General features: G+C 40.2%; 1 protein-coding gene across 3 annotated transcripts in view; it reads left to right on the forward strand.

Annotated features, from left to right (window-relative positions):
* The window catches only part of PRDM5 (PR/SET domain 5), an 88,997-nt gene that overhangs the window by 45,218 nt on the left and 16,157 nt on the right, over positions 1–27,622 (forward strand). For all 3 annotated transcript variants that reach the window (XM_083755710.1, XM_083755709.1, XM_083755711.1), the window contains 4 exons: positions 3,439–3,532; positions 6,878–7,038; positions 9,684–9,777; positions 23,200–23,285. In XM_083755710.1, the coding sequence (XP_083611836.1) occupies positions 3,439–3,532; positions 6,878–7,038; positions 9,684–9,777; positions 23,200–23,285 (435 nt within the window). The remainder of the gene's footprint in view (positions 1–3,438; positions 3,533–6,877; positions 7,039–9,683; positions 9,778–23,199; positions 23,286–27,622) is intronic.

The raw sequence follows: 27,622 nt of genomic DNA on the forward strand, positions 1-27,622 counted from the left end.
CAAGTCCCCCTTCCCCGCTGAGCGTTTTCCAGAATTGTTTATGAAGGGTGGGGGGTGAATACAAAGTGAAGAACCATGTTGTGGTTTTTAACTTGTTTTATTTTTAAAATTTATATCCTGACCTTCCTCCCAAAGGAGCTCAGGGTGGGAAAATGGTGTGGGAAGTAGTTCCAGATGCACTTGCCTTTCCTTTCTGTCCTTCTGCAGCTAGTCTAGAATGCATATCTGTAATGGGGAAAAGGCAACAGTTACTTTGCAGCAAAACCTATGGGCAGATGGTGAAAGATATTTCCATGCCTTGTTCTACAGTAGCAATCTATTATCGATCACAATTCCTATGATCTGCCAGGGGCTTCTCTTTGAAGGTGTTCTTAGTGCATTAAGTGAGAACAGCAAGGCACATAATGTTTCTAGTGGCTGTTCTCTAGCTATGAAATATCTCCCTCCTTAAAGTTTGTCAAAGTCCAGAGGCAATGTTAAACTTCTTTTATTTAAGAGATACTTATTGGGATAGTTTAGCTCCATATTTTAATCTGTTGTTGTTTTTTTTTGTACAGTGGTAGCTCTGGTTAAGTACTTAATTCGTTCCGGAGGTCTGTTCTTAACCTGAAACTGTTCTTAACCTGAGGTACCACTTTAACTAATGGGGCCTCCTGCTGACACCGTGCCGCTGACACCAGTGGCGTAGCATGGGTTGTCAGCACCCGGGGCAAGGCAAGTAATTTGCGCCCCCTAACCTGTGGATTTGCGCCCCCTAACCCTAACCCCCAGATGTTGCGCCTGGTGCGGCCGGCCCCCCCTGCACCCCCCACGCTACGCCACTGAGGCAAGTAATTTGCGCCCCCTAACCCGGTAGGGGCAGAGAGCTGCGAGTGCGAGCGCGCCCCCCCAGATGTTGCACCCAGTGCGGCCGGCCCCCCTGCACCCCCCACGCTACGCCACTGGCTGACACGCAATTTCTGGTCTCATCCTGGACCAAAGTTCTTAACCCGAAGTACTGCTTCTGGGTTAGTGGAGTCTGTAATCCGAAGTGTTTGTAACCTGAGGTGTTTGTAACCCAAGGTACCACTATAGTCATATACAATCAAGATTACAGTGATGTGCTCTATGTGTGCCTTGCTCTGCAGATCCTGGAGAATCTTCATGGGGTGCAAAACTACTTTGGATTCATTTGCACTTGTTTCCAGTTGGTTTCTGAACACAATGAAAAGTCCTGGTCCTAACCTACAAAGACTTAAATGGTTTGGGGGCAGGATATTGGAAGGGCTGTCTTGTTCCATGTAATGCTGTCTGTCGACTGAGCTCAGTACTGGAGGCCCTGTGTCTCACCAGTTTCAGAAGCATAAAAGCCAAGCAGCCCCTTTTGTTGTTGTTGCAGCATCTGCATTGTGGGCCTCCTCTCCCTAGAGAGGAAGTTCAGTTGGCCTCCTCTCTCTTAAGCTTCAGGTGCCTTCCTAAGACTTAAAAAAAATTATCAAGCTTTTAATGTGGCTTAGAGCTTTGTCTCCCTGTTTCAGCGCTGAATTGTTTTATATTTCTCTTGGTGTTATTGTATGGAACTGATTTTATTCATTTTGAACTGCTGTTTTTTGTGAGCTGATTTGAGTTTGTTTTATAAATAAAAGCCAGGTATATATATTTTTAATAAATAAAGTAGATATATCCAGATACACAAGTGTAAACATAATAACAGCAACAAGCCCAGGACACAACTCATGCTTGTTCAATTCAGTGGCGTAGCGTGGGTTGTCAGCACCCGGGGCAAGGCAAGTAATTTGTGCCCCCTAACCCGTGGATTTGCGCCCCCTAACCCTAACCCCCAGATGTTGCGCCCAGTGCGGCCGGCCCTCCCTGCACCCCCCACGCTACGCCACTGGTTCAATTCACTGATGGCCTTTTCATTGGGTTGTATCCAATGGTCCTCTTCCAGTTACGGAAGGGCTTTTGCATCCATGAACAGAAAGCAAGGGAGGCAATTTTCACTACTTCTTCACCCTGCAGCTCCCAGTTCCCTTAAATTCTGTTCTGGAGGATTACACTCTCTAGCCAGTGTAAGAAGTATTGCAGGGTGCAGCAGGGGAAGAGGAAATCGGTGAAAATTGTCTATCCCCATTCCATTATTAGGCCTTCACTTTCAGGAATTGAAAAACCCCTTCTCCTCCAATAGATACAACCCATTAATTTTTATGTAGCTGAATTTTTCTGAAGGAACTCTGTGATACTGCAAAACTACTTCATTTTTTGAAGAATTTCAGAAATTCAGGTGGTGTTTTGGCTTCATATTTTTATAATAAATTATGTCTGAAAAAGCTTGTTGATTGGGTAAATGTGTAAGTGAGGCAAACATGAAGGAAAGCAGCTTATTCTAGTAGGGCAAGAAGTTCTTGCTTGAGGTGTATGTTAACCTTGGTCAACTTCAGAAATCCCTGGGAGGATATCGGTGAAAGTGACTACAAAACTTTGGTGTAATGCAGTCCTTACAGGTTCTGGTACTGGTCTAAGTCATGAGCAATGCTTTTAAATAATTTTGCATTTTACATTTAATGGAATTTTACAGCTCTCCCACCCCGCCCTCTGTGTGGATACATAGAATTTGTGTTGCGCATTCATTTTTAACTGAAGCAAAATACTGCTGTTGAATATAAATTTGTGTAGTAGCCATGCACTCTGAACTATAATGAAACAATTCTCACTGTCCTCCCAGTTAACAGAAATGTAGTGACTTTTAAAGTAAGTACAGTTCTAGATCTACCCAAGGGCATTAAACAACAACAAACCTCTTTCATGTATCTGGAAATGAGAGAAAATTTAAAACACAGAAATATCTTAACAACCTCATTATTCCAGTGTATTATACATTTTCCAGGAGGAAATCCAAGAAGATGTATGAGGGGGGGTGGGGGTGTCCTTTCAAGCTTTATGTTTTATTTATGATTTGAAGCTTATTTCAGCCATGAAGCACTTCAAATGTGGCCACAACAAAATCTACTCACCAAAATTTCGATACTACTGATCTCAGTTTCAAAATAATAAACAAGGTAGAACTGAGAAACGGGATTTGAGTTCTAACTTCATTTTTAAGCTTCAGAAAATAGAGCTAAGCAGCTGGCAGAAAAGTAGGCTGCAATTAAGTGGGGAAATGTCATTCTTTTATGTTGGGCATCTGAACCACACAAAAAAATCTTGAGTGCGGTTTTTATCTCTGTGGCCATGTTTATATGTACATTTTTCTGTTTGGTGTTCATCAGCTTGACACCACCCAAACATAAGCTTCTCCATCACAGGAGCATGTGGTTTTAAGCCTTTGTTGCTTTTTTGGTGAACCGAGGCAATATCTCTTCTGAACTCAGCCAGCAAGGTTAGCCACAATTACTGTAATGACTTCTAATTGATCTCTCTGAGCCTTCCCCCTTTAAATACGTTGTCTTTCATCTACAGACCCATTCTGAGGAAAGACCATTTCAGTGTGAGGAATGCAAAGCACTGTTCCGAACGCCATTCTCTCTGCAGAGACACCTTCTAATACATAACAGTAAGTGCTAATATAGAAGATCAAGAAGTTCCCACATATCACTGCTGTCTTGTAATCTGTGAAAGTAAGTGCACTGTTAGTTTAGAAGACTGTCTGGTGTAGGTTAGTATCAGAGTCTTTTCACTAAATGCACACAGGGGGGAGAGGAGGGATGGAGAGGAAGATTTAGAATTTAAAATTCTAACCATGACTAGTTAAGTGGCATGTAGTTTATCAATAAACTAGTGATGCATTGTATCTTTGGCAGGGAACGGAGTCTTTGTCTGTTTGATTCAATAGAAAAATGATCTTTAATTTACCATTAGGCTGAGAGCTACAGAAAGACAAATGTGTTTATTATTTAACAAACATCCCTGGGTGGTGAGTCCTTCTGTCAATGTGGGAAATATGAATGAGTTCTTCAGAAGATATAATCCTGGTTCAATGCTCAAAATTGACGTGCCTGTTTTCTCAGCTCTTCCATCTACTCCTTACCTAGGAATAGCCAAATTTGTACAGCACACTTTGTCTCTCTTGTATAAAACTCCCATGGTGAGTATCCTGTCCTTCCTGACCTTACTGCTTAGTACCATTCACCAGTAAATCCTGCCCATTTTGTAATGAGCTTCCCTTTTTTCAAGATATGTCATTGGCGGACAATGGTCGGTAAACTCCTAATGACCATAATTCTTGTGGTGAATGGTGGTAAATGATACACATGCAGCCTAGGACATTCACCCTAGGAATGTGGATCTCTACAGAGTGTGATGTATATTCCGATTCAGTCCTTTGTGCTGCCTGTGATTAGCATAGGGAAGGGCCATAGGTCAGATGTTTCGATCTCTAGAGCCTCCAGGTGGAGCAGGAAAAGCTCCTGTGTTGAAACCCTGGAGAGCTGCTGCCAGTGTGAGTGGAAAATACTGAGCTGGATGGATAAATGGTATGGCTTGGGATAAGGCAGTTTCCTGTGTTCCTCCTATGAAGGGGAATATAATTGTATTCGTGGATATTTGAGGGTGATATAGAAGGTGAAGTCACTGCGGAAGAATTAAAGTCCTTGTGCAGAAATTTACCTCATGATTCAAATATCACCTGTGTCCTGAACTTGGTTGCCTTAGTCGTAAGTTAGCTCCTCAAGAATGGTAGCCTCAGATGATCTGCCTTAAAGAATTGCGGGAAGGATTACAACCTGATACATAAAGCATTGTGAACACTTTAAAAGCATTATATAAATGCTAAGTATTATTATTGTAACCTGATACATTTTGCATGTGATGTTGCTCTCCACATGCCTGTGTTACAATGCAAGTTTTAGCCAATAATAATAATAATTCATACCCTGCCCATCTGGCTGGGTTTCCCCAGCCACTCTGGGAGGCTTACAGCATATATAAAAACAGCTAGAGTACTGTAGTATCCCATGTGAATTTGGGGGTCTGTTCAACAAACAAAAACATTTCAGTACCATTCCCCACTGCTAATACTAAGAAGCAATTGAAAGAAAACTAAAAGTTGTGGCTGTGAAAGTCAAAGAATTCCCTATAGACTTCAAAATCTGTTTCTCCACCTTGAAATCCATTAGGTATTTTTTAAATCTCCTTGATGCCTGATCATCTTGATCGTTGTTCCTCTGGTGCCCAAGCATGCGAGTTGAGATTTTGTTTGTGTATCTTTTGTATGACTCATAGAAGACCTGAGATTCTTAGATAATCCTTTGAGACTCAAAGGTGACGTGTACAGAAATGAAGAAAATGTGCCATGTTTGTACAGCATAATTGTGCTTGTAACAAGTTTCTGAAGGTATTGAATGATTCTTGTTTACTAGGCGGACCTTGTATAGAGTAAGCAAAATCCTGTAAAATGCCAAACACTACCCCGGTCCAATATTGTGCTGAAGCAGTTAATTATTCATTCACTTCAACATTTTATAGCTTTTGTTCCTCTATAAAAAAAATGAAATGTCTAATGCCCAACTGTCAATAAAACAAAACCAACACAATACTATGCAAAACAATAAACTGATCTGTAGAAAACACAACTTGAAAAAAGAGACAATGCACGTATTTTTGTAAACTAAGAAATCTTTAAAAACAATATATTTTAAAAAATACTATGCAATACAATAAAAATAGTATATCTGCTTGTATTTTATGTTTTGTTGTATTCACAATAGTATGTCTGTCTGCAGCTTGCATTAGTTTTTGCGAGTTTACATTTTTCAGTGGTTTCAGAATGGTCAAGCAGGCCCAAATATATAAATAGTGATGACCAACATTTCCTATCTGCGTTTTTAGCTGTTTCTATTTTAGCTGTAAGCCGCCTTAACTTTTTCATTGCTGAGAAATGTGCAAATTCATCTTCACTTGAGTAATTTGTAGAATAGGAAAATACCTCCAATATATACCTGGAATCCCCTTCATGGATCACTGCCTTGCCGTGGTGAAGGGGCTTGAAGAACTCAGAGAAGCTATGAACTATGCTGAGCAGGGCACCCAAGATGAACAGGTCATAGTGGAGAGTTTTGACCAAGTGTGATCCACCTGGAGGAGGAACCGGCAAGCCACTCCAGTATCCCTGCCAAGAAAACTCCATGGACAAAGACAACAGGCATATAAAAGTTATGACGCTGGAAGATGAGCCCCTCAGGTCGGAAGGCGTCCAACATGCTACTGGGGAAGAGTGGAGGGCAAGTACAAGTAGATCCAGAGCTGATGAAGCGGCTGGGCCAAAGCCGAAAGGACGCTCAGTTGTGAATATGCCTGGAAGTGAAAGGAAAGTCCAATGCTGTAAAGAAAACCAAACTGCGGGAGGCAGTGGAGGACAGAGGTGCCTGGTGTTCTCTGGTCCATGGGGTCACGAAGAGTCGGACATGACTAAACGACTAAACAACAACAACAACATACCTGGAATGCACATTGAGTGTAGATTTCTAAAGTGGATGCCTGAAAAATGTGCTTTCTTAGACATCTTTCAAGGAACTGTAGCAGGAAGATTATACAGTCGTAACTTGGTTCTCGAATGGAATCGGTTCAGGAAGTCCGATTGACTTCCGAAAACATTTGAAAACCAAACATTTGAAAACCAATTGAATGCTTCCTGCACTCAATCAGAAGCTGCGGAAGCCACGTTGGACGTTCGGCTTCCAAAAAAAGTTCATAAACCGAAACACTCACTTCCAGGTTTGTGATGCTCAGGAGCCAAAACGTTCTAGTCACAAGGCGTTCAAAAACCAAGCTATGACTGTATGCTGCATGAAGTTAGGATACTTTTAGAAACAGTAGTTTTATAAACACCCCTTAGTATGATAGTGGAAGTTAAGCTAAGTCTACTACTAACATAGGTTTATTCCTTTTTCCCCTCTGCAAGGTGAAAGAACCTTTAAGTGTGATCACTGTGATGCAACCTTCAAAAGGAAGGACACATTGAATGTTCACATACAAGTAGTTCATGATGGCCATAAGAAATACAAATGCGATTTGTGTGACAAAGCCTTTGTGACACCGTCTGTGCTTAAGAGTCATAAAAAAGTAAGTATAACCCGTAGCTTGTAAAAACTGAGGTCATTGTAATAGGTTAAATTCATTCAGTGTGTACTATGCTTACCTTTGAATATACAGATAATGGAATTTATTTTAAGGTAAATACTTTCAGCTGCTGATTGTCCATACCAACAGAGTAATAAATACTTATGAAAAGTGATAGCATATGCAAATATTAGAATTAAGGTAGCTGTAAACACAGGTTTCAAAAGCAAGCAATGAAGACCTTCAAGCTTATTGGTGTGGTCCAATCTTATTTATGAATCAGTGGAACAGTTTTAAGACTCCCCAACAATTTTTGTTCCTTTGACTGCGACTTACTACAATTTTTTCCCTCATATCTCACTCTCATTCCTTATTCTGATAACAATAGGATTGTTCATTATCTTCAGAGATAAATCTATGCAAGAACTTGTACTATTTTAATTGATTGGTTTGGGAAACATTGCAAATGTGGATGTGGACAAATACCCAGAAGGGTATGAAAGGCTGGAATAAATCATTCTTTCAACATTTCTTCTTCCATTGCCTTTGTATACCTGCTGACAGCTATTGAAAAACCCCAATGACTCAAAGTACATAGCTTCTTGGGGGAAAATGTTAAACTCATCCCTTCTTTGTTAAGCAATTGCACGTTGTATGCCCTCTCAGGGCCAAGGCTGTGGTATTGAGTTTGAAGTATTGACGGGTTTGTATTTGCCTTCACTTTGATTTCATTATTGTTTTGTGCTGTTGCATTTGATAAGATGAGCTAAGTCAACACTCTCTCCACCTCACTCTGTAAATCCTGACTTTCGATGAACAGAGTAAATATTGACATTGTTTATCCACTAGGGATGCAGGAGTTAGTGGCAGGATTTATTAGGATTAAAAGAAGTCTCTAGAAGGTCATATCCTCTGTCACCTTACCTAACTGGCAGGTAGACTTATGGTTTTGATTAAACTCTTAACAGTTTTGTAATGGAAAAAGTTAACTATATTGATTTTTAAAATAAAATAAAATCCTGAACTAGTAGGCAGAAGCCTAAACCTTCGTTCAGAGGATATTTTTTCTTACAGTTGTATCCATGGAGAGATCAGGAATATATGTTGAGTTTTTGCCCTCTCATTCTTCCTCATGTGGAAGTGAACTGGAAGTGACTGAACTGGAAAATCCTGCATTCAAACAAACACAGTCTGCCTGAACTTTGCAAGACAGCACCCATTTGAGTGGCCAGAAGCACCCAGTGTCTGCACTGTGATGTCCTTGGCTTTGATTTCTATTTATTAGAGCTTTTATAACCAGCCCTTCAGACTCTATCCAAATAAAAAGGTACCAAATCTAGTTTGTGGGGCAGGAGTGCGCCATAATCTGAGTGCAGTCACTGAGAAGGCCTTTGCTCTTGTTCCAGACAGCTGAGTTTCCACCCTAGGTTGCGATGTCCTTCTGATCTATAGGAGTGGGCAGGGTAGTAAGGGAGGAGGCAATTCATACTGGACCTAAGCTGTTTAGAGTTCTAAAGGGAATCTCAAGAGTGTGGTGTTGCTCTCCCCTCACAGTTGTCACCCAGCAGTGGTGGCCTCTTTTATTTCTCACCACTTTATTTCACTAGCAGAGGCTGTTGGAGTCTTAAATATATAACTGAGTTGGTAGAACATGAGACTTTTAATCTCAGGGTCATTGGTTCATGCCTCACATTGGGCAAAAAGATTCCTTCTGAATTGCAGAGGGTTGGATTAGATGCCCCTCACAGTCCCTTCCAACTATACAATTCTATGATTCTATGGTGTCACCTGGGCAAGCTATATTTGGGTGTCATCAAAAAACCTTACGTTTCCTATTTAAATCAATCAACTTAAATGTCCTTGCCAGAATTATTCCCCTTGTATTTTACTGTGGCTAGGTCCAGCATTCCATCTCATATTCACTTAAATTCCAAAATGTTCTTTTAAACAAGATTGGTGGATTAAGTCCCTTTGCAATGAACATAAACTACAGTCAAAGTTGTGTAAAAAAATGTACTTTCTCATTGCTATCTAGTCACAATGAATCTTTCAAGTAGTCATCTTTCTTACAATAGTTTTTGTAACGCTCAAAATCTTCTTTTCCAGCTATAGTAAAAGTGTTTTGTGGGCCAAAGTCTCTTTAACAATTTTATTTAACAATAGCATTAGTAGAACTGGACACAAACAGAAGTTTAAAGTGAACTTAAGGTTATCATTAAGAAATCAAGCCAGTGTTTGCTATAAAAACTGTAGTGCAAATATGGAAGTAACAAGGACCTTTTTCTTCTGCCGCAAGCAGTTTCAAGAACCAATAAAGATTAATTGAATTTTTATGAGCCAAACCATTTGAGAAATAAAAAACAAATTTGGCCTGTAGTTAAGTTAGATAACCTGGTTTGTTTTGCAATGAGTAGCAGTATTCATTCAGGCATTTTGTGGTGTTGTCCTAAAGAGTAATTGTAATCTTAAAATGTAACCATTATTAAACTCTTAAAACCTGAGTTTGGTATTATAGTGTGATATGTAATGGAAGCTGAAGAAATCAGACTCTTGGAGCAATAAGAATAATAAACATTATTAATTTATGTTTTCTTTCACAGCTAAGTTAACTCTTTCTCTTTTCCCTCCTTCCCCCTTCTTCCCGGTAGACTCACACGGGCGAAAAGGAGAAAATCTGTCCATACTGTGGACAGAAGTTTGCAAGCAATGGAACACTGAGAGTACATATTCGAAGTCATACAGGTACAACATTACTTTGTAAGAAATGAATAACATTTCCTAGGCACTTGAATTGCACCATTTCATAGTGTAGACTTGCCTATTTGCATTGAAGGACAGTTGCCATAACTCCCCCATAAAAATCACTGGTGCCAAAATTTGGAATTAGTTGCTTAAAAAATGAAATCTAATAGGATAATAGTTATAGAGAACCCTAACTTCTATTCAACATTCTTTAATATTTTCACAATGCAGTTTGCAGTGCATGTGCTCCTGGAATTTTACTTTAACCCTTTAGTTACTCTTTGCCAAAGGAACCAATCAGTTTAAACGTTCACATTTGAAACCATGCAAACACCAACCATGCTTTAAGAAACATTTATATAGTTTATTCCCTGGTTCAACATATCTTTCTCACTTGTGGCTGGGTGCTCATTTCTGATTTAGCTAGTTGACTTTTGGCCACTGTTTCTCTTGAATGTCAGGCAAAAGCTTTTTTTCCTGTGTAAAAGTTCTTCACAAGGAACAGCTACATGGCCCCTTCTGTTTTAGACCTACATTATGCACGTTGCTGCTGCTGCCTGTTCTTCTGCTTGTGTTGCAGCCTGTATGTCACTCAGCTGTAGTAAGCAAGGTACATGTTGTGATGCATGACACCGTGACACATGTGGTTGGAAAACACACCATATTACACATACTGATGCACGTTGATGTTGCACTAACATTCAGAGATACTTTAAAATCTCAAAATTCTGGAGAACGTCTGCCCTAGTCTGTGTTGTTGTTGTTGTTGTTGTTGTTATGTGGCTCCAAACAGTACTGATGATGATGATGATGATGATGATAATAATAATAATAACAACAACAACAACAACAACAACAACAACAACAACAACAATATTAATAGGGCAATAAAACATCCGACTTTAAAAACTTCCCTGAACACAGCTGCCTTCAGATGTCTTCTAAAAGTCAGTTGTTTATTTCCTTGACATCTGCTGGGAAGGCATTCCACAGGGTGGGCGCCACTACCGAGAAGGCCCTCTGCCTGGTTGAATTTGTAACTCTTCAAGGAAATGATGAATTACTGAGTGGACATCCAATGTAACTAAAAGTTGGAAGATTCGTGACATTCAAAAGAATGTATTTGTTTAACAACTGCTTGATTCTTACAATACTTCTAAGTGGTTTATAAGAAGTATTAAAATGATCAGTAAAAATAGTTCCTCAAGATTATTATTATTCTTATTATTATTATTTACTTGCCCTTCCTCCTAAGGTCCCAGGATGGTTACAACAATTAAAATACAACATTAAAATACAGTATTGTAAAAAAAAAAAAACTTAGTCACAAAAAATAACATGAGGGATAAAAAATTTTATCTGTCCATGTTCTCCATACTGTGCATCATTTTATATAGGCCTCCTCTTATTTGTCTTTTCTCTAAATTAAAAAGCCCCAATTGTAACCTTTTCTCATAAGGGAGTCGCTGCATACTCTTGAACATTTTGGTTGTCCTTTTCTGGTCTTTCTCCAACTCCACAATATCCTTTCTTGAGGTGAGGTGAGGTGACCAGAACTGTATATAGTATTCCAAATGCGAATGCACCATAGATTTGTATGGTGGCATTTTGATATTTGCAGTTTGCCTTTCAGCGCCCTTCCTAATGATCCCTAACATGAAATTTGCCTTTTTCACTGCTGCCACACACTGGTCCCAGCTCCAGTTCCCTACTTGTAGATTTTGCTGGCAATCCCTGAGTGCCATCATGTTCTTACAACTGGCTGTACGTGTTTCTGTCACCTAATAAGTAGTTCTACTTATCTATAGATCTGACAGTACATCGAAGACACAAATTTCGAAAACAAAGTGGATGCCCTAGAGCATTCTGTTTACCACAGACTACGTATTCGAGTAATTGGCAAGCTGCTGAGTGTTTTTGTGATGTTTGGTTTCCAACTTAAAAGGGTGAGGATTGGTGTTTGACATGCAAAGCGCTTGTTAACAAATAGTCTTCTTATGACATTCTGCTTGATTTTGCATAAACAAATTTGGCTTGCAGGAAGATGACAGAACATGTGCACTTAATCACTTGGCTTCCTAATATGTTTGATAAGTCTTAATCACTTCCATCTCTCATGGCCACCTGTTAAGATTAAAGCTGTTTACTTGTTTGGTCCTGTTTGTAATTCTGACTGTAACCAGGGCTGAATACTGATTATTCCAATGAAAATTTAGATTGTGTAGCTGAAACAGAATCTACTTCTTGGAAAGGGCTGAAATTGTAGTTCCTAACTGGAGGGTAAGGACTCAGCAGATGGTCACAGAATACTTGTTTGCTGGTCACTGTGATGTAGGCGAATAATCCTGGGACAAAAGTTTTGTAAGAGGATATTATTTGACCCTCTGTATGTAGCTGCACATTAACACATTTGCGGTATAGGAAGCTAGTAACATTGTACTAAATGGTGGACCCAGGTATGATCAATCAGGGCAGTAGCATCTTCGTATTTCTTAATACCTAATTTAGACCTTTAAAAATGTCATGACTGATGTAGGATTAAGTTTCATATCTCCAGAATAAAGTGCAGTGAATTATGTGTTGACAATCCCAATACTTGAGCATTGCACCAAATATGTGGGTGTTGTGCTTTAATCTTGTCCTCCTGTTGTAATCTTTTCTACTTGTGCACAGTGAGGGATGGGGCGGAGCAGTGTTTCCCACCTGCTTTCCCAGAGCCAAGTATTGCTGCCAGTTATGGGGGGGGGGGGAAGGGTTCAGTTGTGGGAAGCTTGAAGCGGGCGCAGCAGTGGAGCCAATCTGATCTTCCCCACCTCTTGATGATGCTTGGTGGTAGGAAACCGGCTAGCAATGCTTTGCAGTCTGCGCCATTCTGTCAACAGCTGGGTGTCTGCCTGTGCAACCTTTACAGTATAATCCTTGAAAGCTGTCGCTGTAAAGAAATTTAAGAAAATTTGATCTTGGAGGACAATAGACAAGCAAATTCTGTCCATCCATATCGGGGGACAAACACTAGATTTGAGTGTGATTGGGAAACATCCATAACATAGCCCCAAGAATTCATGGTCATTTGTCAGCATGTACTGGTCTAGTAAATCTTGTTACTAATGCCAACCATGTTCTTCTCAGAGATTAGCAAACACTCTCTGCAAGGCAGGGAAACTAAGCATGTTCACATTTTCCCTCAACCTCTATTATTTGATGTGTGGTTAGATGGCAGTCCACAAGTATCTCTGTTTCTCTCATCCTCCTCCACCATTTCACTTGGAATTCTAATTTGACCACAGTTTCGGTTCTCTGGAAGGCTCTTCCTTGCTCAATGTGCAGCAATGTGATCTGTTTATACATTTAGTTTTTTATTAAACTTTCAGGTTTGAAAATGCTGGACTACAGGGGCCTTTGGTCTGATCAACAGGCCTTGGTCCTACACTCTTGGTCTTTGCTAAAGGGGCAAGCCTTGTGCAAGGACAGAAAACCTAGTAGAAGTTTTTAGAAAATATATTTGATTTATATTCAGAATAAAGATAGACGATTGCATGTTTGCATGCTTATCACAGAATCTGCACACATAAAATTGAAACATTAGGGAGGTTTGGTTAGGATCCTTTACTCTGGCACTGTAATTTTCCGTGGGCAGAGCATTTTTTACATTAGGGAATTCACATGGAATACATCTCTCACTGCACCATGACTTTTGCAAACATATCCTGATGAGATCCATATGCAGCTGAGGCTGCAATCCTACGCTTGTTTACCAGAGAGTAAGCTCCACTGAACACACTTGAACTTAATTCTTGGTAAACATATGTTGGATTAGGTTGCGGTTCTGTAAAAGGGGCTAACATCCATTTTGTCCCCAGGCCACCACACAGCTATCTTCAGGTTTGCTCATTATAGAGTGGTTTGGCCCAGTTTTAATTTGCAGAGTAGTAGAAGGCTGTGAAGGGACACGGGTGGCACTGTGGGTTAAACCACTGAGCCTAGGACTTGCCGATCAGAAGGTCGGCGGTTCGAATCCCCGTGACAGGGTGAGCTCCCGTTGCTTGGTCCCAGCTCCTGCCAACCTAGCAGTTCGAAGCACGTCAAAGTGCAAGTAGATAAATAGGTACCGCTCCCGGGAAGCTAAACGGCGTTTCCGTGCACTGCTCTGGTTCACCAGAAGCAGCTTAATCATGCTGGCCACATGACCCGGAAGCTGTACGCCGGCTCCCTCGGCCAATAAAGCGAGATGAGTGCCGCAACCCCAGAGTCGGCCACGACTGGACCTAATGGTCGGGGTCCCTTTACCTTAAAGCAGACATACACAACATGTGACCCATTAAGCCAAACGGATCCCTCCATCCACATATGTCGACCCAACTGCAGCTCAGTTCCTTGGGATTGCAAAAACAGGGACAGCAGGATAGAGGTGGCATATTGTGTTCCACTTTGTGGGTCCCAACTAAAGCAGGCCTGGCTTAAAGGAACACATCAGTAAACTAATTGCCATTGAAATGGTTGCAGAATATTGCATTCTGTATCACCTCTCTTTGTTTCCATGAACAGCAGATTGGCTTCCTAGATATTGTAACTGTTCTTTGGGATTCCCGTCAAGGGTATAACTCCAATGAACCGGCCTAAATGTTTCAGCATGTGGCAAAGGACCTGAATTTTTCAGCAGTGGAGCTAGAAAACCAGGCAGAGGGCCTTCTTGGTAGTGGTGCCCTCCCTTCAGATGTCAAGGAAATAAACAACTATCTTACTTTTGGAAGACATCTGAAGGCAGACCTGTTTAGGGAAGTTTTCAATATTTGATGTTTTATTATGTTTCAATATATGCTGTGAGCTACCCAGAGTGGCTGGGGAAACCCAGCCAGATGGGTGGAGTATAAATAAAATTATTATTATTATTATTGGAGTAATAACCATGAACAGTGATGCACTGAGATATAAGAGCATAGATATAAGGGAGGACAAGGTCATGGATGGCTTTGAAGAGGCTTGAGCTGGATTCAGCAGTAGAAATGAAGTAGCATTGGTGTATTAGGAGGACCTTAATTCATATATTTCCAAACAGTCCTTATGTTTAATGTGCTTTAGTAAGGAAAATGAAATTTAATATTTTGTTATTTCTATCATAGGTCTTGTTTACAAGAGGGGGTTCTTATAAGCAGTTGCTCCCCAACACACTTTAATCTCAGAGTTGTTTGCACAATTCAGGGTCTATCCCAGAGGCAAGTTAATTGAGTTCAAAGTGAAGAAAGCAACCAAAAAAACAAAAACAAAAGAACCCTTGACTCACGTTGCTGATAAGTAATTGTGTAAACAATAACAGAGTTGTTATCTTGGTTAGGTAGAGGTTGTTTCTCATAAAGAAACAAAGTGAATTGTGAATAACCCAAGATAATCTGCAAGGGGTTATGACCGAAGAAGTCTGAAATCCCCTGTTTTTCTGATGAACAAACTTGAGATTGGACTCTTCAAAACTCAGTTAGCTACCTTAGATATGTACTTTGCATCTTGGCTAATTAACCTCCTCACACTATATACTGGTATCTTGCACTGATGATTATGATTATTATTCCTAAATTCAATTTAAATACCAGTCTTCACCAAAAAATCCCAGAGTGCTTTACCCAATAAAAACAAAGGAAAACATCAAACATAGGAAAATGTCAAATTAACAACTATGTTTAAATTCCACTGATACAATCAGCATACTGGGACAACAGTGGACAAAGCAATTAAGTAGCAGCACTGCAAATAGCCATGCTAATTCACTAACCTTGCCCAGAGACTTGTGTCAGCAGATGTATCATAAGCTGACATGCGTATGTGAGTGTGGCATCCTTATCTCCATAGCGAACAAGTTCCACAGACAAGGGGGCCACCACCAAGAAGGCCCTATCTTACAAGAAATGTTTGCAGAAGGAACCATGAGATGGGCTTCCCCTGTGGACTGCAGGGCAGATCAGCGAGAGGTTCCCCATTAAGTATTTGGGTCCTAAATTGTTCAGGACTTCAAACATTAGAGTTAATGTGTTCAATGGAGCCCAGTAGTAAACAGTCAGCCAGTGAAGTTCACATAGCATTGGTGTGTTATTTCTTGCCTTATCACTCACAATAAATGTGACTGTAGTCTGTAGCAGTTTCCTGACTGTCCTGAATAAGGGATGGAAAGGCTAGTCCCCAAGACTTTTGGAAAGCTAACACCTGTCAGAATAGGCAATACTGTGGTAAATTTCCTTCCCATCCTGAATCCTTATTGACTTCACCAAAATTTTAGAGGAGTAAAATTATCCTACTGAAATAAATAAGTGTTTTATATTTCTGACACTGACCCCAGGAGAAGAGATGCAACATTGCCATTGGGGACTCAGATGGTCTCAGTGCCTAGGACTGCCTATTTCCTTCACTGGCTAGTTTGCCAGCTTTGGCCTCTTTTGAGCAGAGACGTCTTAGCAACTCTAGTAACTCACAGACTAGATTACTGCAATGCACTCTACATGGAAACTGCCCTTGAACAAGATTCAGAAACTATTCTGAAATGCAGGAATCAGATTAGTAGCTGGAGTTCCAGTGGAGTCGGTCCTCTTGATGGTTCCATCACCTTCTGAAGTTTGGAGACTGGTGGTCCAGGAGAAGTTGTTGTCTCTGGCAGCGCCTAAGCTGTGGATTTGCCTCTCCACAGAGGTTTGTCTGGCCCCGTCATCATTCAGGTTTTTGTAGCGTGCTTAAGGCGCACTTCTTTATTGTGGTATTTGACTGTAATTTGTTCTAAACTGATTTTAATATTGTATTTTAAAATTGTAACCTGCCCTAGAACTTCACTGTGATGGGCAGGCCAGAAATCTAATAAATAAATAATGATAGCAATAATAAATATTCTCATTTCTTCTTCTTTTTTTCTGGGTTCCCTAAAGTCCCTAAAGTATCCTTCATCTTGGACACTGCCACATAGTAAATTTCCTTGATCTTACTGCAGCCTCTCTTTATAACAAATCACTTGGGTGATTTTTCTTTCCTTTTAAAAGAAAGAATCTGTTGTCTATAAAAATACTTTCATTCTAATAAGCCACAAAGTTAAAGAGTTCTGCATTCCTAGCACTTTGGGGTTGTACATCATTGTCTATTTTATCTCCCCGCGACAGTTAAATCTTCAAAAGTACCTGTAAAGTCTCAGGCAGCTGTCAGCCTCCTGTTGGTTTGCTACTAGTGGATGAGAGAGTCACATTCTTTCAAAGGATGCTTGGCTAGATTGCTAGTGACTTCTTTAGATCAAATGAATTACAGCACCCAATAGGTTGAATATTGCGAGGAGCTGGAAAAAGAACCAGCACTGGGTTCACAGGGGTCAGAGATTTTAATCTTCCTTCCTTCCTCCGTGTGTTTTTTTTAAAGAGGGGGTGGTCAGAAATACTGATTCCATCCCATTAAAAACCCAAGGGCCCTCAAATCCAACAAAGAAAACATGCTTAATTCCATTGAAATCAATTGGATCAAATGTAACTTAATTTTTTTTTTATTGTACCTCAAAATATAAATTGGAGTCCTAAGGGGGAAGGTGTGACTTATTTCCAAATAAATATATTTAAGTGGCTTTGTCAAGTTTATTTATTTCCTGAAGACATCCTAAGTATGTAGTGCTGTTTCTATTACAGTAACCATACATAGATGGAACCAGGATTGTATCACAGTTGAATTCATTACGTTTGTTTGTTGCCATAACTCAAGATTTCAGTGTTAATACTACCATCTGATGTTTCTTTTTAAGACATCTAACTGCCAGTAATTCGCAAATTCATGAAAGCTCTCCCCAAACCCAGTCAGAATATATTTTAAGCTCAATATGGAGCTGGAGCTGATTTGGATTATTTATATCTATTTGGTTGGCAAAATTTTAGCATTATTTGAATGTTCTGGTTTCGTTTCCTCACTGAACATTTTATAAACAAAAGGTTTACACAATGAAATAAGCAAAAAGCCCTTTTCCTAACCTCGTTTATTTCAATCACTTGGCTATCTGTCAACAAAGTGCATCTCTCATATCCTATGTGTGCTTAGAAAAACATCACCCTATTTTTGATGTTTCTTGGTCTGTTTGGATAGCTGGGCTGTACTGTATTATAAATTTCTTGAAAGCACAGGCCAGTGAGTCTTGCATGTGTAGTGCTGGTATGTTTACTGGTACAGATTTCTATTGGTTTACTTGCCAGTGAGAACTCGGCTATTGTCTTCAATGAAAAGCTTTGTGTAGTGTTTTCTCTCTCTCTCCTGACAAGAATAAAATAAAATAAACACCTATCCTATGCAATTAGACAAAGTAAAATTTTCAGTGATTGCAGCAAGAGCTCTATTGCTGCAGTAGACTTTTCTAAATTAGCTAAAAGTGTAAACGAATACTTTTGTACAGCATTCTCTAAGTATCTAACAAACTTATGCTGTTCTCCGTTACCTTAACCTTTTGTCCATTCATACTTGTTATTGCCTGCTGTCGTCACCTCACACTATCTCTGATTAGAAAAGCTCTCTTACAGCTTCCTTTCTGGACTGCTCTATTGATCACCTGGCAGGGGGTGTTGAATGTGTGATCCAGATGGCCCGTCTCCTTCACCTCCCGTGACCTCCTGCCCAGGAGAATTACCTTGATTTTGCAGATAGACTGTGGTCGTGGTTTGGTATTGTGGTGCTGGATTGCTGATGCTTCTCTTTCTCCTGTTATCTGATTTAGGATACACTTAAATAAAATGGTCAGAATTCAGGATGAATATTCTGGATTTCTCTTTTTATCAGGCAGGATGTAGTATGGGAGTGATGAAATAAAAAGAAGTCTGCTGAAACCCAATCTGTTTGAGTTCTATTAAGAAAATCTGTTTTAACACAATGCGCTATATCAGACTCGCCACCAGTTTTACAAGAGTTCATGTGCTTCCTTCTCACCTCTCTTTCTCTGGCACAGCCATGAAGATATAGAAGCCTTTGTTTCCATTTTAGAGTGCCATCTGAACCTGGCAAACTTATACTTTGCTGAAACAAGCAAGGTTTGCTGAAACAAGATCTAGGAGTCTTGGTTGACCACAAACTTGACATTGACCACAAACTTGACATGAGCCAACAGTGTGACGCGGCAGCTTAAAACGCCAATGCAATTCTGGGCTGCATCAAGAGGAGTATAGCATCTAGATCAAGGGAAGTAATAGTGCCACTGTATTCTGCTCTGGTCAGACCTCACCTGGAGTACTGTGTCCAGTTCTGGGCACCACAGTTCAAGAAGGACACTGACAAACTGGAACGTGTCCAGAGGAGGGCAACCAAAATGGTCAAAGGCCTGGAAACGATGCCTTATGAGGAACGGCTAAGGGAGCTGGGCATGTTTAGCCTGGAGAAGATGAGGTTAAGGGGTGATATGATAGCCATGTTCAAATATATAAAAGGATGTCACATAGAGGAGGGAGAAAGGTTGTTTTGTGCTGCTCCAGAGAAGCAATGGATCCAAACTACAAGAAAGAAGATTCCACCTAAACATTAGGAAGAACTTCCTGACAGTAAGAGCTGTTCGACAGTGGAATTTGCTGCCAAGGAGTGTGGTGGAATCTCCTTCTTTGGAGGTCTTTAAGCAGAGGCTTGACAACCATATGTCAGGAGTGCTCTGATGGTGTTTCCTGCTTGGCAGGGGGTTGGACTTGATGGCCCTTGTGGTCTCTTCCAACTCTATGATTCTATGATTCTAAGCCAACTTCAAACAATACTTGTAAGATAGTTAAGATTGTAAGATACTTGTAAGATAGTTAAGTAAAAGGTAAAGGTACCCCTGCCCGTACGGGCCAGTCTTGACAGACTCTGGGGTTGTGCGCCCATCTCACTTAAGAGGCCAGGGGCCAGCGCTGTCCGGAGACACTTCCGGGTTATGTGGCCAGCGTGACATCGCTGCTCTGGCGAGCCAGAGCCGCACACGGAAACGCCGTTTACCTTCCCGCTGGTAAGCAGTCCCTATTTATCTACTTGCACCCGGAGGTGCTTTCGAACTGCTAGGTTGGCAGGCGCTAGGACCGAGCAGCGGGAGCGCAGCCCGCCGCAGGGATTCGAACCGCCGACCTTTCGATCGGCAAGTCCTAGGTGCTGAGGCTTTAACCCACAGCGCCACCTGCGTCCCAGATAGTTAAGTACTGAGATTTAATTAAAAACCTAGTTTAAAAAACCCAACAACAGACAATTGTTACAACTGGAATTTTAAAAATCTAGTTTTAAAAATATTAAATGAATTGTTTATGCACCTTGAAAGTAATATTTTAAATGGGCCTAAGAATGTAATTTCAAAGTGCTTTGAAAGCACTGGAATTAATGGTACTTACTTACACATAGGGATTGAAATATGAGGGAATATTTTAAGCTCTTTGTAAAGCTCCTTTGTCAAACCATAACAAAGTAAGCTGCAGAAATATTCAACAACTGTGAAATAATGTTAACTTTTGCTTATGAAAACTGAAAATAACTGGAACCAACATTTTAAAAAAACTTCCAGCTCTTATTGTCAGCATTGTGCATTCCTATGGCTGTGGTTGTTGTATCCTGTGCTACCACAACAGATTCTTATTCTGAAGCATTTCTGTGTACTTCATAAATTGCATGACTGAGCAATCACATTGTCTGCCTGTTTCTTAAACTTAAATACTGGTCACCAGGGGGCCGGGGGTGGTTATAAATATCATAGCTCATGCAAAGTGGAGGTTTAAGTCTCCTCTCCCCAGCTTCTGTCTCTGTAAAATTTGCTCCCTGGTGTAGTAAAAAAAAAGAAGAAGTTATCATTGGTCTAAAATGGGACCCTAATGCTAATTGCTGCTTGGGAGGATGAATTTCATTTCAGCGCAGCTGCGGCAGGAATTAAGATTGTTACCAAGCTGAGCAACATGTAGCAGTGTCCAGAAAACCCCCCACAAAGACTTGCAGTTGATACATACACACAAACACCACTTCCGTTAGTCATAGCAGCATTTCATTAATCCACTAATTAATCCTGAGGGCTATGATTTAGCTGTAAGAGCTAAAATTGTCTGTTGTATGGGATCCTGAGCTAAGCAACAAAAGAATGAGGACACATCTATATGATGGATGATCCAAGGCAGGTCAAAGCAGGAATAACGTTTTGTTATCAGATGCCAATGTCGCCTTCTACCAGCATCTACTGAGTTGCTTGAATCCTAACTTTCGCATTCATTGAATGGGGAATTCCCACCTTCATCTTTCCCCTGCAGCCCCATAGAATTTGGGGGTTGGGAGGATGTTGTGTAAGGGGACTGAAGTGCAGTGGGTTGTTGGTTGAGATGGTTCCTCCTCATGTGAGTCGAGATCCAAGCCGTATTCTTCAAGAGCTACAAATGCTAAGGTTACAAAGGACATTGAGAACAGTGTTCCTATCAGCCCTAAAGCCACCCCATTAAAGCACATCTCTTCTCTGTAAACAAAGAATGAAGGGGGTGGGGAAAAATCTCAGCACTGGCCTGTCAGCAGTCATCTGCTTATGAATCTTTCCAAACTTTCCCCTTGAAATGCAAAAGGCCTCAGAACATTAAAATGTCAACTGGATTAATTAAATGTTTGAGTCCCAACAGCTCCTGCAGTGTCCAAAGGATGACAGCATGGATTAGTGACATCAAGGGTCACAAGAGATAGTGTCACGTTTCAAACAGATGTGAAATGGGTAAATCGGAGCGCTTGGGACAGCTTTCGGGCTTTGTTAAAAAATATTTGCTCAAATCCTTTTATTCAGAGTTAATGAGCTAAGGCAGGGTGATGGGGTAGTGGGAAAAGAGAGAGGCAATCACATTTTACAAGTACACTACTGTTCCCCCACCGTTGGTTCTTCGGGTGACTTTATTCCTAACAGTGTTAAAGCATACATAACTAATTTACTAAGACCCATAAAGTGGTATCACACTGCTTCAAATGTATGGTGTGGGTGTAAAGTGTTCATGATGTGGCTTCACATCATAAGATGGCGGAGGCCTGGTTCAAAGATTCTGGAAATCAGACTAACGGTTTAGTGACGCTGCCAAAGTATGAGGGGAACTAATGAAGCATGGTCATTCTAGACAAGAATATTGGGATCAGAGGGACTGACATCCATCCAAACGTTCCAGTGAATAGAGAGGATTCAACATTGTTCTGTCATATGCCAAACATGGATTATACAGCAGGGCAGCCAAGACAGTTTTATTTCTGAAACCCAGTGGCTGCCAAAATCAGTTAAATGTGTGGCACTGAAAATCTAGGGGATCAATTGTGGTGTAATCAGGGTAACTCCTTTTGATTAACTTTTTAAAGAACAGTCGTATCACGGCATTATACAACTTCCTTTTGCTTTTGAAAAAGTGGGATGAAAGTTCTGTAATATTATCAGCCATGCATAAAAGTGAAATGGTATATTGTATGTTTTGCATTTCGTTGTTTGTTTTGCATGATAGCCCTGATTTTTGTGAGGAGGGGGAATACAGTAGGCTATGAACCACTGAAGGCATCTAACTAGAAGTTATGCAGCAGGAGTCACAGCAGGAGCAATCCAGCCGATCTGCTTTTAGTTAAATAAGATACATGAATAGAATGGGTTGAGGTAATTAAATTGGATGGTGACACCCAGATGGCTCTAATTATGAACAGCTGTGAGGTCAGGAAAACATACTGTACTTTTGAATACAATTGATGACTATCCATAAAAATGGCCATAAAGTGACCGTTATAGATGTCCCACCCCGCAGTCAGCACTGTTGTCACCAGCAATATGGGGCTGGGGGGGGGTGGATTGTCATATTCATATCTTGTTAGGACAACATCAAACAGCTGTACTTTGATGTTGCCCTGCTTGATGCAGAACTTAGTGTTCTTTTGTTCTTAAGTGCACAGTCACTTTAAAGCATCGATGCCCCAGCCTTCTGGCCTCCTTCACACACAGAGACAGTGTCATGGGAATAGTTTCAGTGTGGCACAGTTGCTCATTGCAGGGCTGTGTGTGTGTGTGTGTGTGTGTGTCTATTATAACCATGTGGACTGTGCCAATTGTGTGGATCTTTCCCATGCAATCAGTAGCCTACTGGGAACGAGGTCCTCATTTGTATGAAGTGAACATTAACATTTGACCACAGAAATATTCCTTTGACAGACATACATGCTGTGCTTCTTTGATCTTCTAAGACAGTACGTTCTTTTTCCTAGGCCACATTTTTTTTTAGACCCTGGTCATGGTTTGAAGGCACACAGTGCAGCACCATTTCTGATGCAAAGCATGTCTGGATCTGGTCATTGCCTGGATAGGAGAACATTGGTAAACCCTGCCTTGAGGAATATCATCTGAAAATCCTGTCTGTGCTGTTTTGAACTCAGAATCAGAAAAGGGTGATATAAGTAATAGTAATAATTCTTTTAAAAATCTGATGTTTACATTATTTTCAGGTGAGCGGCCATACCAGTGTCCTTACTGTGACAAAGCTTTCAGCAAGAATGATGGGTTGAAAATGCACATTCGCACCCACACAAGGGTACGTATGGCTCTGTTACCTTGTGTTATAGCTGTTTGTTTGACAGCCTAAAGTGGACCATGGAAATAAAAATATATTGCGTAGTAGAGAATCTTTTCTCCAATAAAATGGCAAATTTCAAAAGGAAACATTGCAGCAAGATACATATTCATAAAACTTTTCAACTTGAATCCTTATCAGATTCTGTGGAATCGCAAAGTCGTTTTTCTATCTGCGTTGTATGATTACGTATTTCATGGTAAAGGGTGGTGTGGCAAACTTTTTGTTGCATAACAAACCTTCATATTTAATCCAAATACCCTTGTTTCTAAAACAGAAAACAGAGCATTTCCACAGTCATTTAACTCAAGCCATGTGTGGCATGATGGTTTAAATAAGTTTGAGACATCATGACTGATGGTCAGATAAGAAGATGAAATGTCACGTACATCATTGCCTGTGACAAACAACACTATTGGAAATCCTTGCAACCGTGCTAAGTGTGATTTGCAAATACAGAAAACAGAGACAGAAAGTCTGTTTGAACCCTCAAAGTTTAGTCCCCTCATGTTGTTTACACACTCTCTTTCTGAAATCTGAAAGTCTTTCTTGTTTATAATCCACTGAGATTTTATGTAACTTTTTGCCAGTTTATGGATCTTTCATTGCAAAATAATAGGAGCTTGCAAAGAGTTTTCAGTGATGCAAATAAACCACCTTCACACCAAGCAAGAACCCGACATGGAGCCTGCTCTTTGAGTTTCTGAGTGAACAGATGACTGTTTGACATGTTTTATCACAAGATATAGTTGATCCTGGCTTTGCATAAGATGCTAAGCCAAACCTTGCTTTAGCTGCTGTGATGGACTGTAGTTAAATGACTGGAGAAGAGCAAAGTGAGGGCAAGCTCCTCTCTGGGGCTACCATATTTGTGGAGTCCCATAAGCTATAGTTCGTTGTACCATGAGACCTATGAAGGACGGAATTCTGAGCATCTTTTTTTTCTTTTAAAGCCCAAGAGATATATGCGCATAGACCATATGTTGTCCATGGATGCTTTTCATACATGGACACACTAAAGAATTGTATATTATTTTGAAATGGTCACTATATCAGCGTACCACACTGTTCCTTAGTTTTAGTTGGTGGTCGTATTCACACCAAACATGTAAAACACACTCACACCCCTTTAAAAGTAATGGCTTCCCACGAAGTATGATAGGAACTGTAGTTTATTAAGGCGGATGGGAATTGTAGCTCTGTGAGGGATTTCCTGATAAGTCTGAGCATCTTTAACAAATTACATCCCCCCCCCCCAAGTTTACTTGATTACTATGGTAAACTTTTTACTGCCATGACTGTTGAAGTGGTTTAAGAGTGCTTTAAACGTATGGTATAGATCCGACCAGTCTCTCTCTCACCCATTTCCCCGGCTGATAAGCAGCATTGTGGGGGATTCATCAGCATCATAGCAGAAAGCACCTCATCCCCTATATTATGATCCTGATGAAAATTCCCACCTGCTTTTAATTCTTTTTAAAACGGATAGTCTTTCTAATGACACACATAGTCTAGTTTGGTCCCAGCTCAGACTATTGGTCTATCTAGCTCAGGCAGAGCACTAAGCCTTCATAGCTGATGTCTTTTAAACTTAGATTTGGGGGTCTGAGCTTGGAGCCTTCTAGATACAATGCATGCGCTCTGCCAGTGATCTAAGTTCTAGGTTTCCTGAGAATATTGCAATAATTTCCATCTCAGACAACTACAGAATCTGACAGCATCTGATGTTTTGACTGATTGCTCTTTAGTTATGGTTGTTATCTTTAATGTTTAATGATACCCTTTAAAACTTTAAGGAAAAGTACATGAAGTCTATAGAACTGGGGTGTTCATTTCCCCCCCTTTTTAAGTCTGGAGATTTAAACAAGATTATGATTTATTACTAATTGAACATCCGTTTTATTGCTCCAATGAAAAGTTTTAAATCTGGCTTTTATTTTAATGCTTAGGGACATGCTTTCCAGATTAAAATTCTCAGCATTTAAAGAAAAGAAGCAAAGTATTGCTCCTGAACTCCTCTTTTTTACTTTCAAAGGGAGCTAGTCTGAAAATAAACTGTTCTTCATTTGTAATCACAGGCTTATTAATACATAAAAGATACATAATTCCTGTTATCCTTTGGCACGTTCAGAGAAAATCTTCCAGTCTCTTGTTGACTTAAAGACATTGGCCACAATCCAGCATAATTATGTATTCTATACTTCCTTTGAAATCAGTAGAATTTAAGAATGCTTACCTGTGTACTAGATTGCAGCCATGGCTTTTACTACTGCTGTGGGTTTGTATTTGACAATTTTTTTGAATCTAGCTTTATAGGTTAGAGGTTTCTCTCTACTGAAGATGACAAATCATCAGATTTTCCAGTAGAGGGAAATGCATTATAAAAGTTTGCTGCTAAGAATGGAACAAAATATATCTAGGCACCTCCTGTCTGAACCAGTTTCCAATAAATCCTAGGGTTCAATAAGACTTCAGGTTTATTTTCTCACAAATCTATTGTAGTTCCACATTATTATTTTTTACAGTTCACTGTTATGCGTCTATGGAAAACTGAAAAGCAATGGATCTGGTTGGCAGTCCTCAAGGTCCTTGCCTACAGCTTGACATCACCAGGATTTCTGAAGGGCTACATGTGGTTTATGGAGTGGGACTAGCAATAAAATAACTTACCCCCATTTTTCTTGACTTTTTTTTTTAAGGCATTATGGCTTTGGAACAGTAGTCTGCTACCACAACTGTTTCACAAATAATTTCTTTAAATTGCAATCTAAGGGGAAGGACGTCTCCCACTCTGCCTCATTTCATGAAGTCCATAGCCGGTTTCCAGACCAAAGAGGGTTGTAAGAATTTCATAGGTTCTTGTTTCTTTTTTTGTTGGTAGCCTCCCTAACTCCATGGCAGTTTGCTGTTAACTGTGCTCTTGTGGGTAGATCAACCATGCAATGTGTGAATGTTGATGTTATTGCTCTGCTGTATACATGGGCTGTATTACATTGGCTGCCAATTGAGTTTTATCCCCCAAACTAAAAGCAAAAGGCAGTGATTATTTACAATAACTCTGTGAGGAAAGTGCATGATTTTTAACATTGGGAAAGCATTAGCATAATTCCAAAATTTCATCTGGGATTTGTAATTTTTGAGCACACGTATATGTGATCTTTTTCCTGTCATGCAGTCCCATTAAGCACCTAGGGCCCATATTATTAGACTAGTCAGATTTTTTGAAAATGTGAAATATGAAAGCATTTGTGTTGGGGGGGTGCATTATCAGAAACCATTTGTTTCTTCATTTAATAAGAAGTGCTGGCTTTGAAAGTTTAGGTTGCAAAATGTTATACTCTAGGGTTGGTATCCATATTGGAAAGTGGCTTCTGATTGTCCTGTGTCTGGACAGTGCCATTGCCTACCACTTGAGGACTTATTCCTTAAGGGCTAAGGCTATGCTAGACACCTTGGCTTAACACCTGATTTTCTATGTGGTATCTTATAATATTCAATCACGACAGCCATCTGCAATCTGCATTCTGAACTGGTACAGACCAGATAGAGGTTTACCACTTCATTTGTGAAAACTTTGCCTTAGTTTTCCGCATGCAGGAAGATTTTCATGTGGGGATGCTTACGAACAAGCTTATGCATTCTGAGGTGCTGGTATGATCTCTTGAGAGGATGGTACTGCATGCAAGTATGAATATTTCAGCCATATTGGAGTAAGCCCAAAGAAGCAACTTTTATTTCTGCAAACCTTTCCTCTTCTAAAGAAAATGTTCCACTAAGCAAAAGCAAGGACTGTAAATAATAACAACCCTCCAAGTTTCTATTACAAGTAACTGATACTTCAGGCACCAAGAGAACATTAACAATGTGGAAAAAGATGTCGCCTGGCACGTTCTCCACACTAGTAAATCTATACAAAACATAAAGATAAAAACTATAGCAACAATTTGGGAAGAGAATTAATGCCATTAGGAAGGACAATGGGGACACTGAAGACATTAAAAGAAAGATGAAAAGATCTAAAAGCACAGAAAAAGAAAGGGAGGGATGGCTTAACTGTCAACAAACAGAAGGTCATCTGGAAGATAATAAAAAACGGATTTCACAGGCACTGAATGGCTGCTAGGACTGTAAATTCCAACTGTTTATGGAGCATCTATCAGATTATAGAAGCAACTACTTCCACTCACCAAAGTAAAAGAATGTCATGTGTTTGCGTTTATTGATGACAGGAATATAAAATTGGGTTGTGGGTATGGATCATTGTCACTGTCGCTAAGTAGCTTAGTAAATATAAAATA

The sequence above is a fragment of the Podarcis gaigeae genome (genome assembly GCF_964106915.1).
Source record: "Podarcis gaigeae genome assembly, chromosome: 9".
NCBI classification, from domain to species: Eukaryota; Metazoa; Chordata; class Lepidosauria; order Squamata; family Lacertidae; genus Podarcis; species Podarcis gaigeae.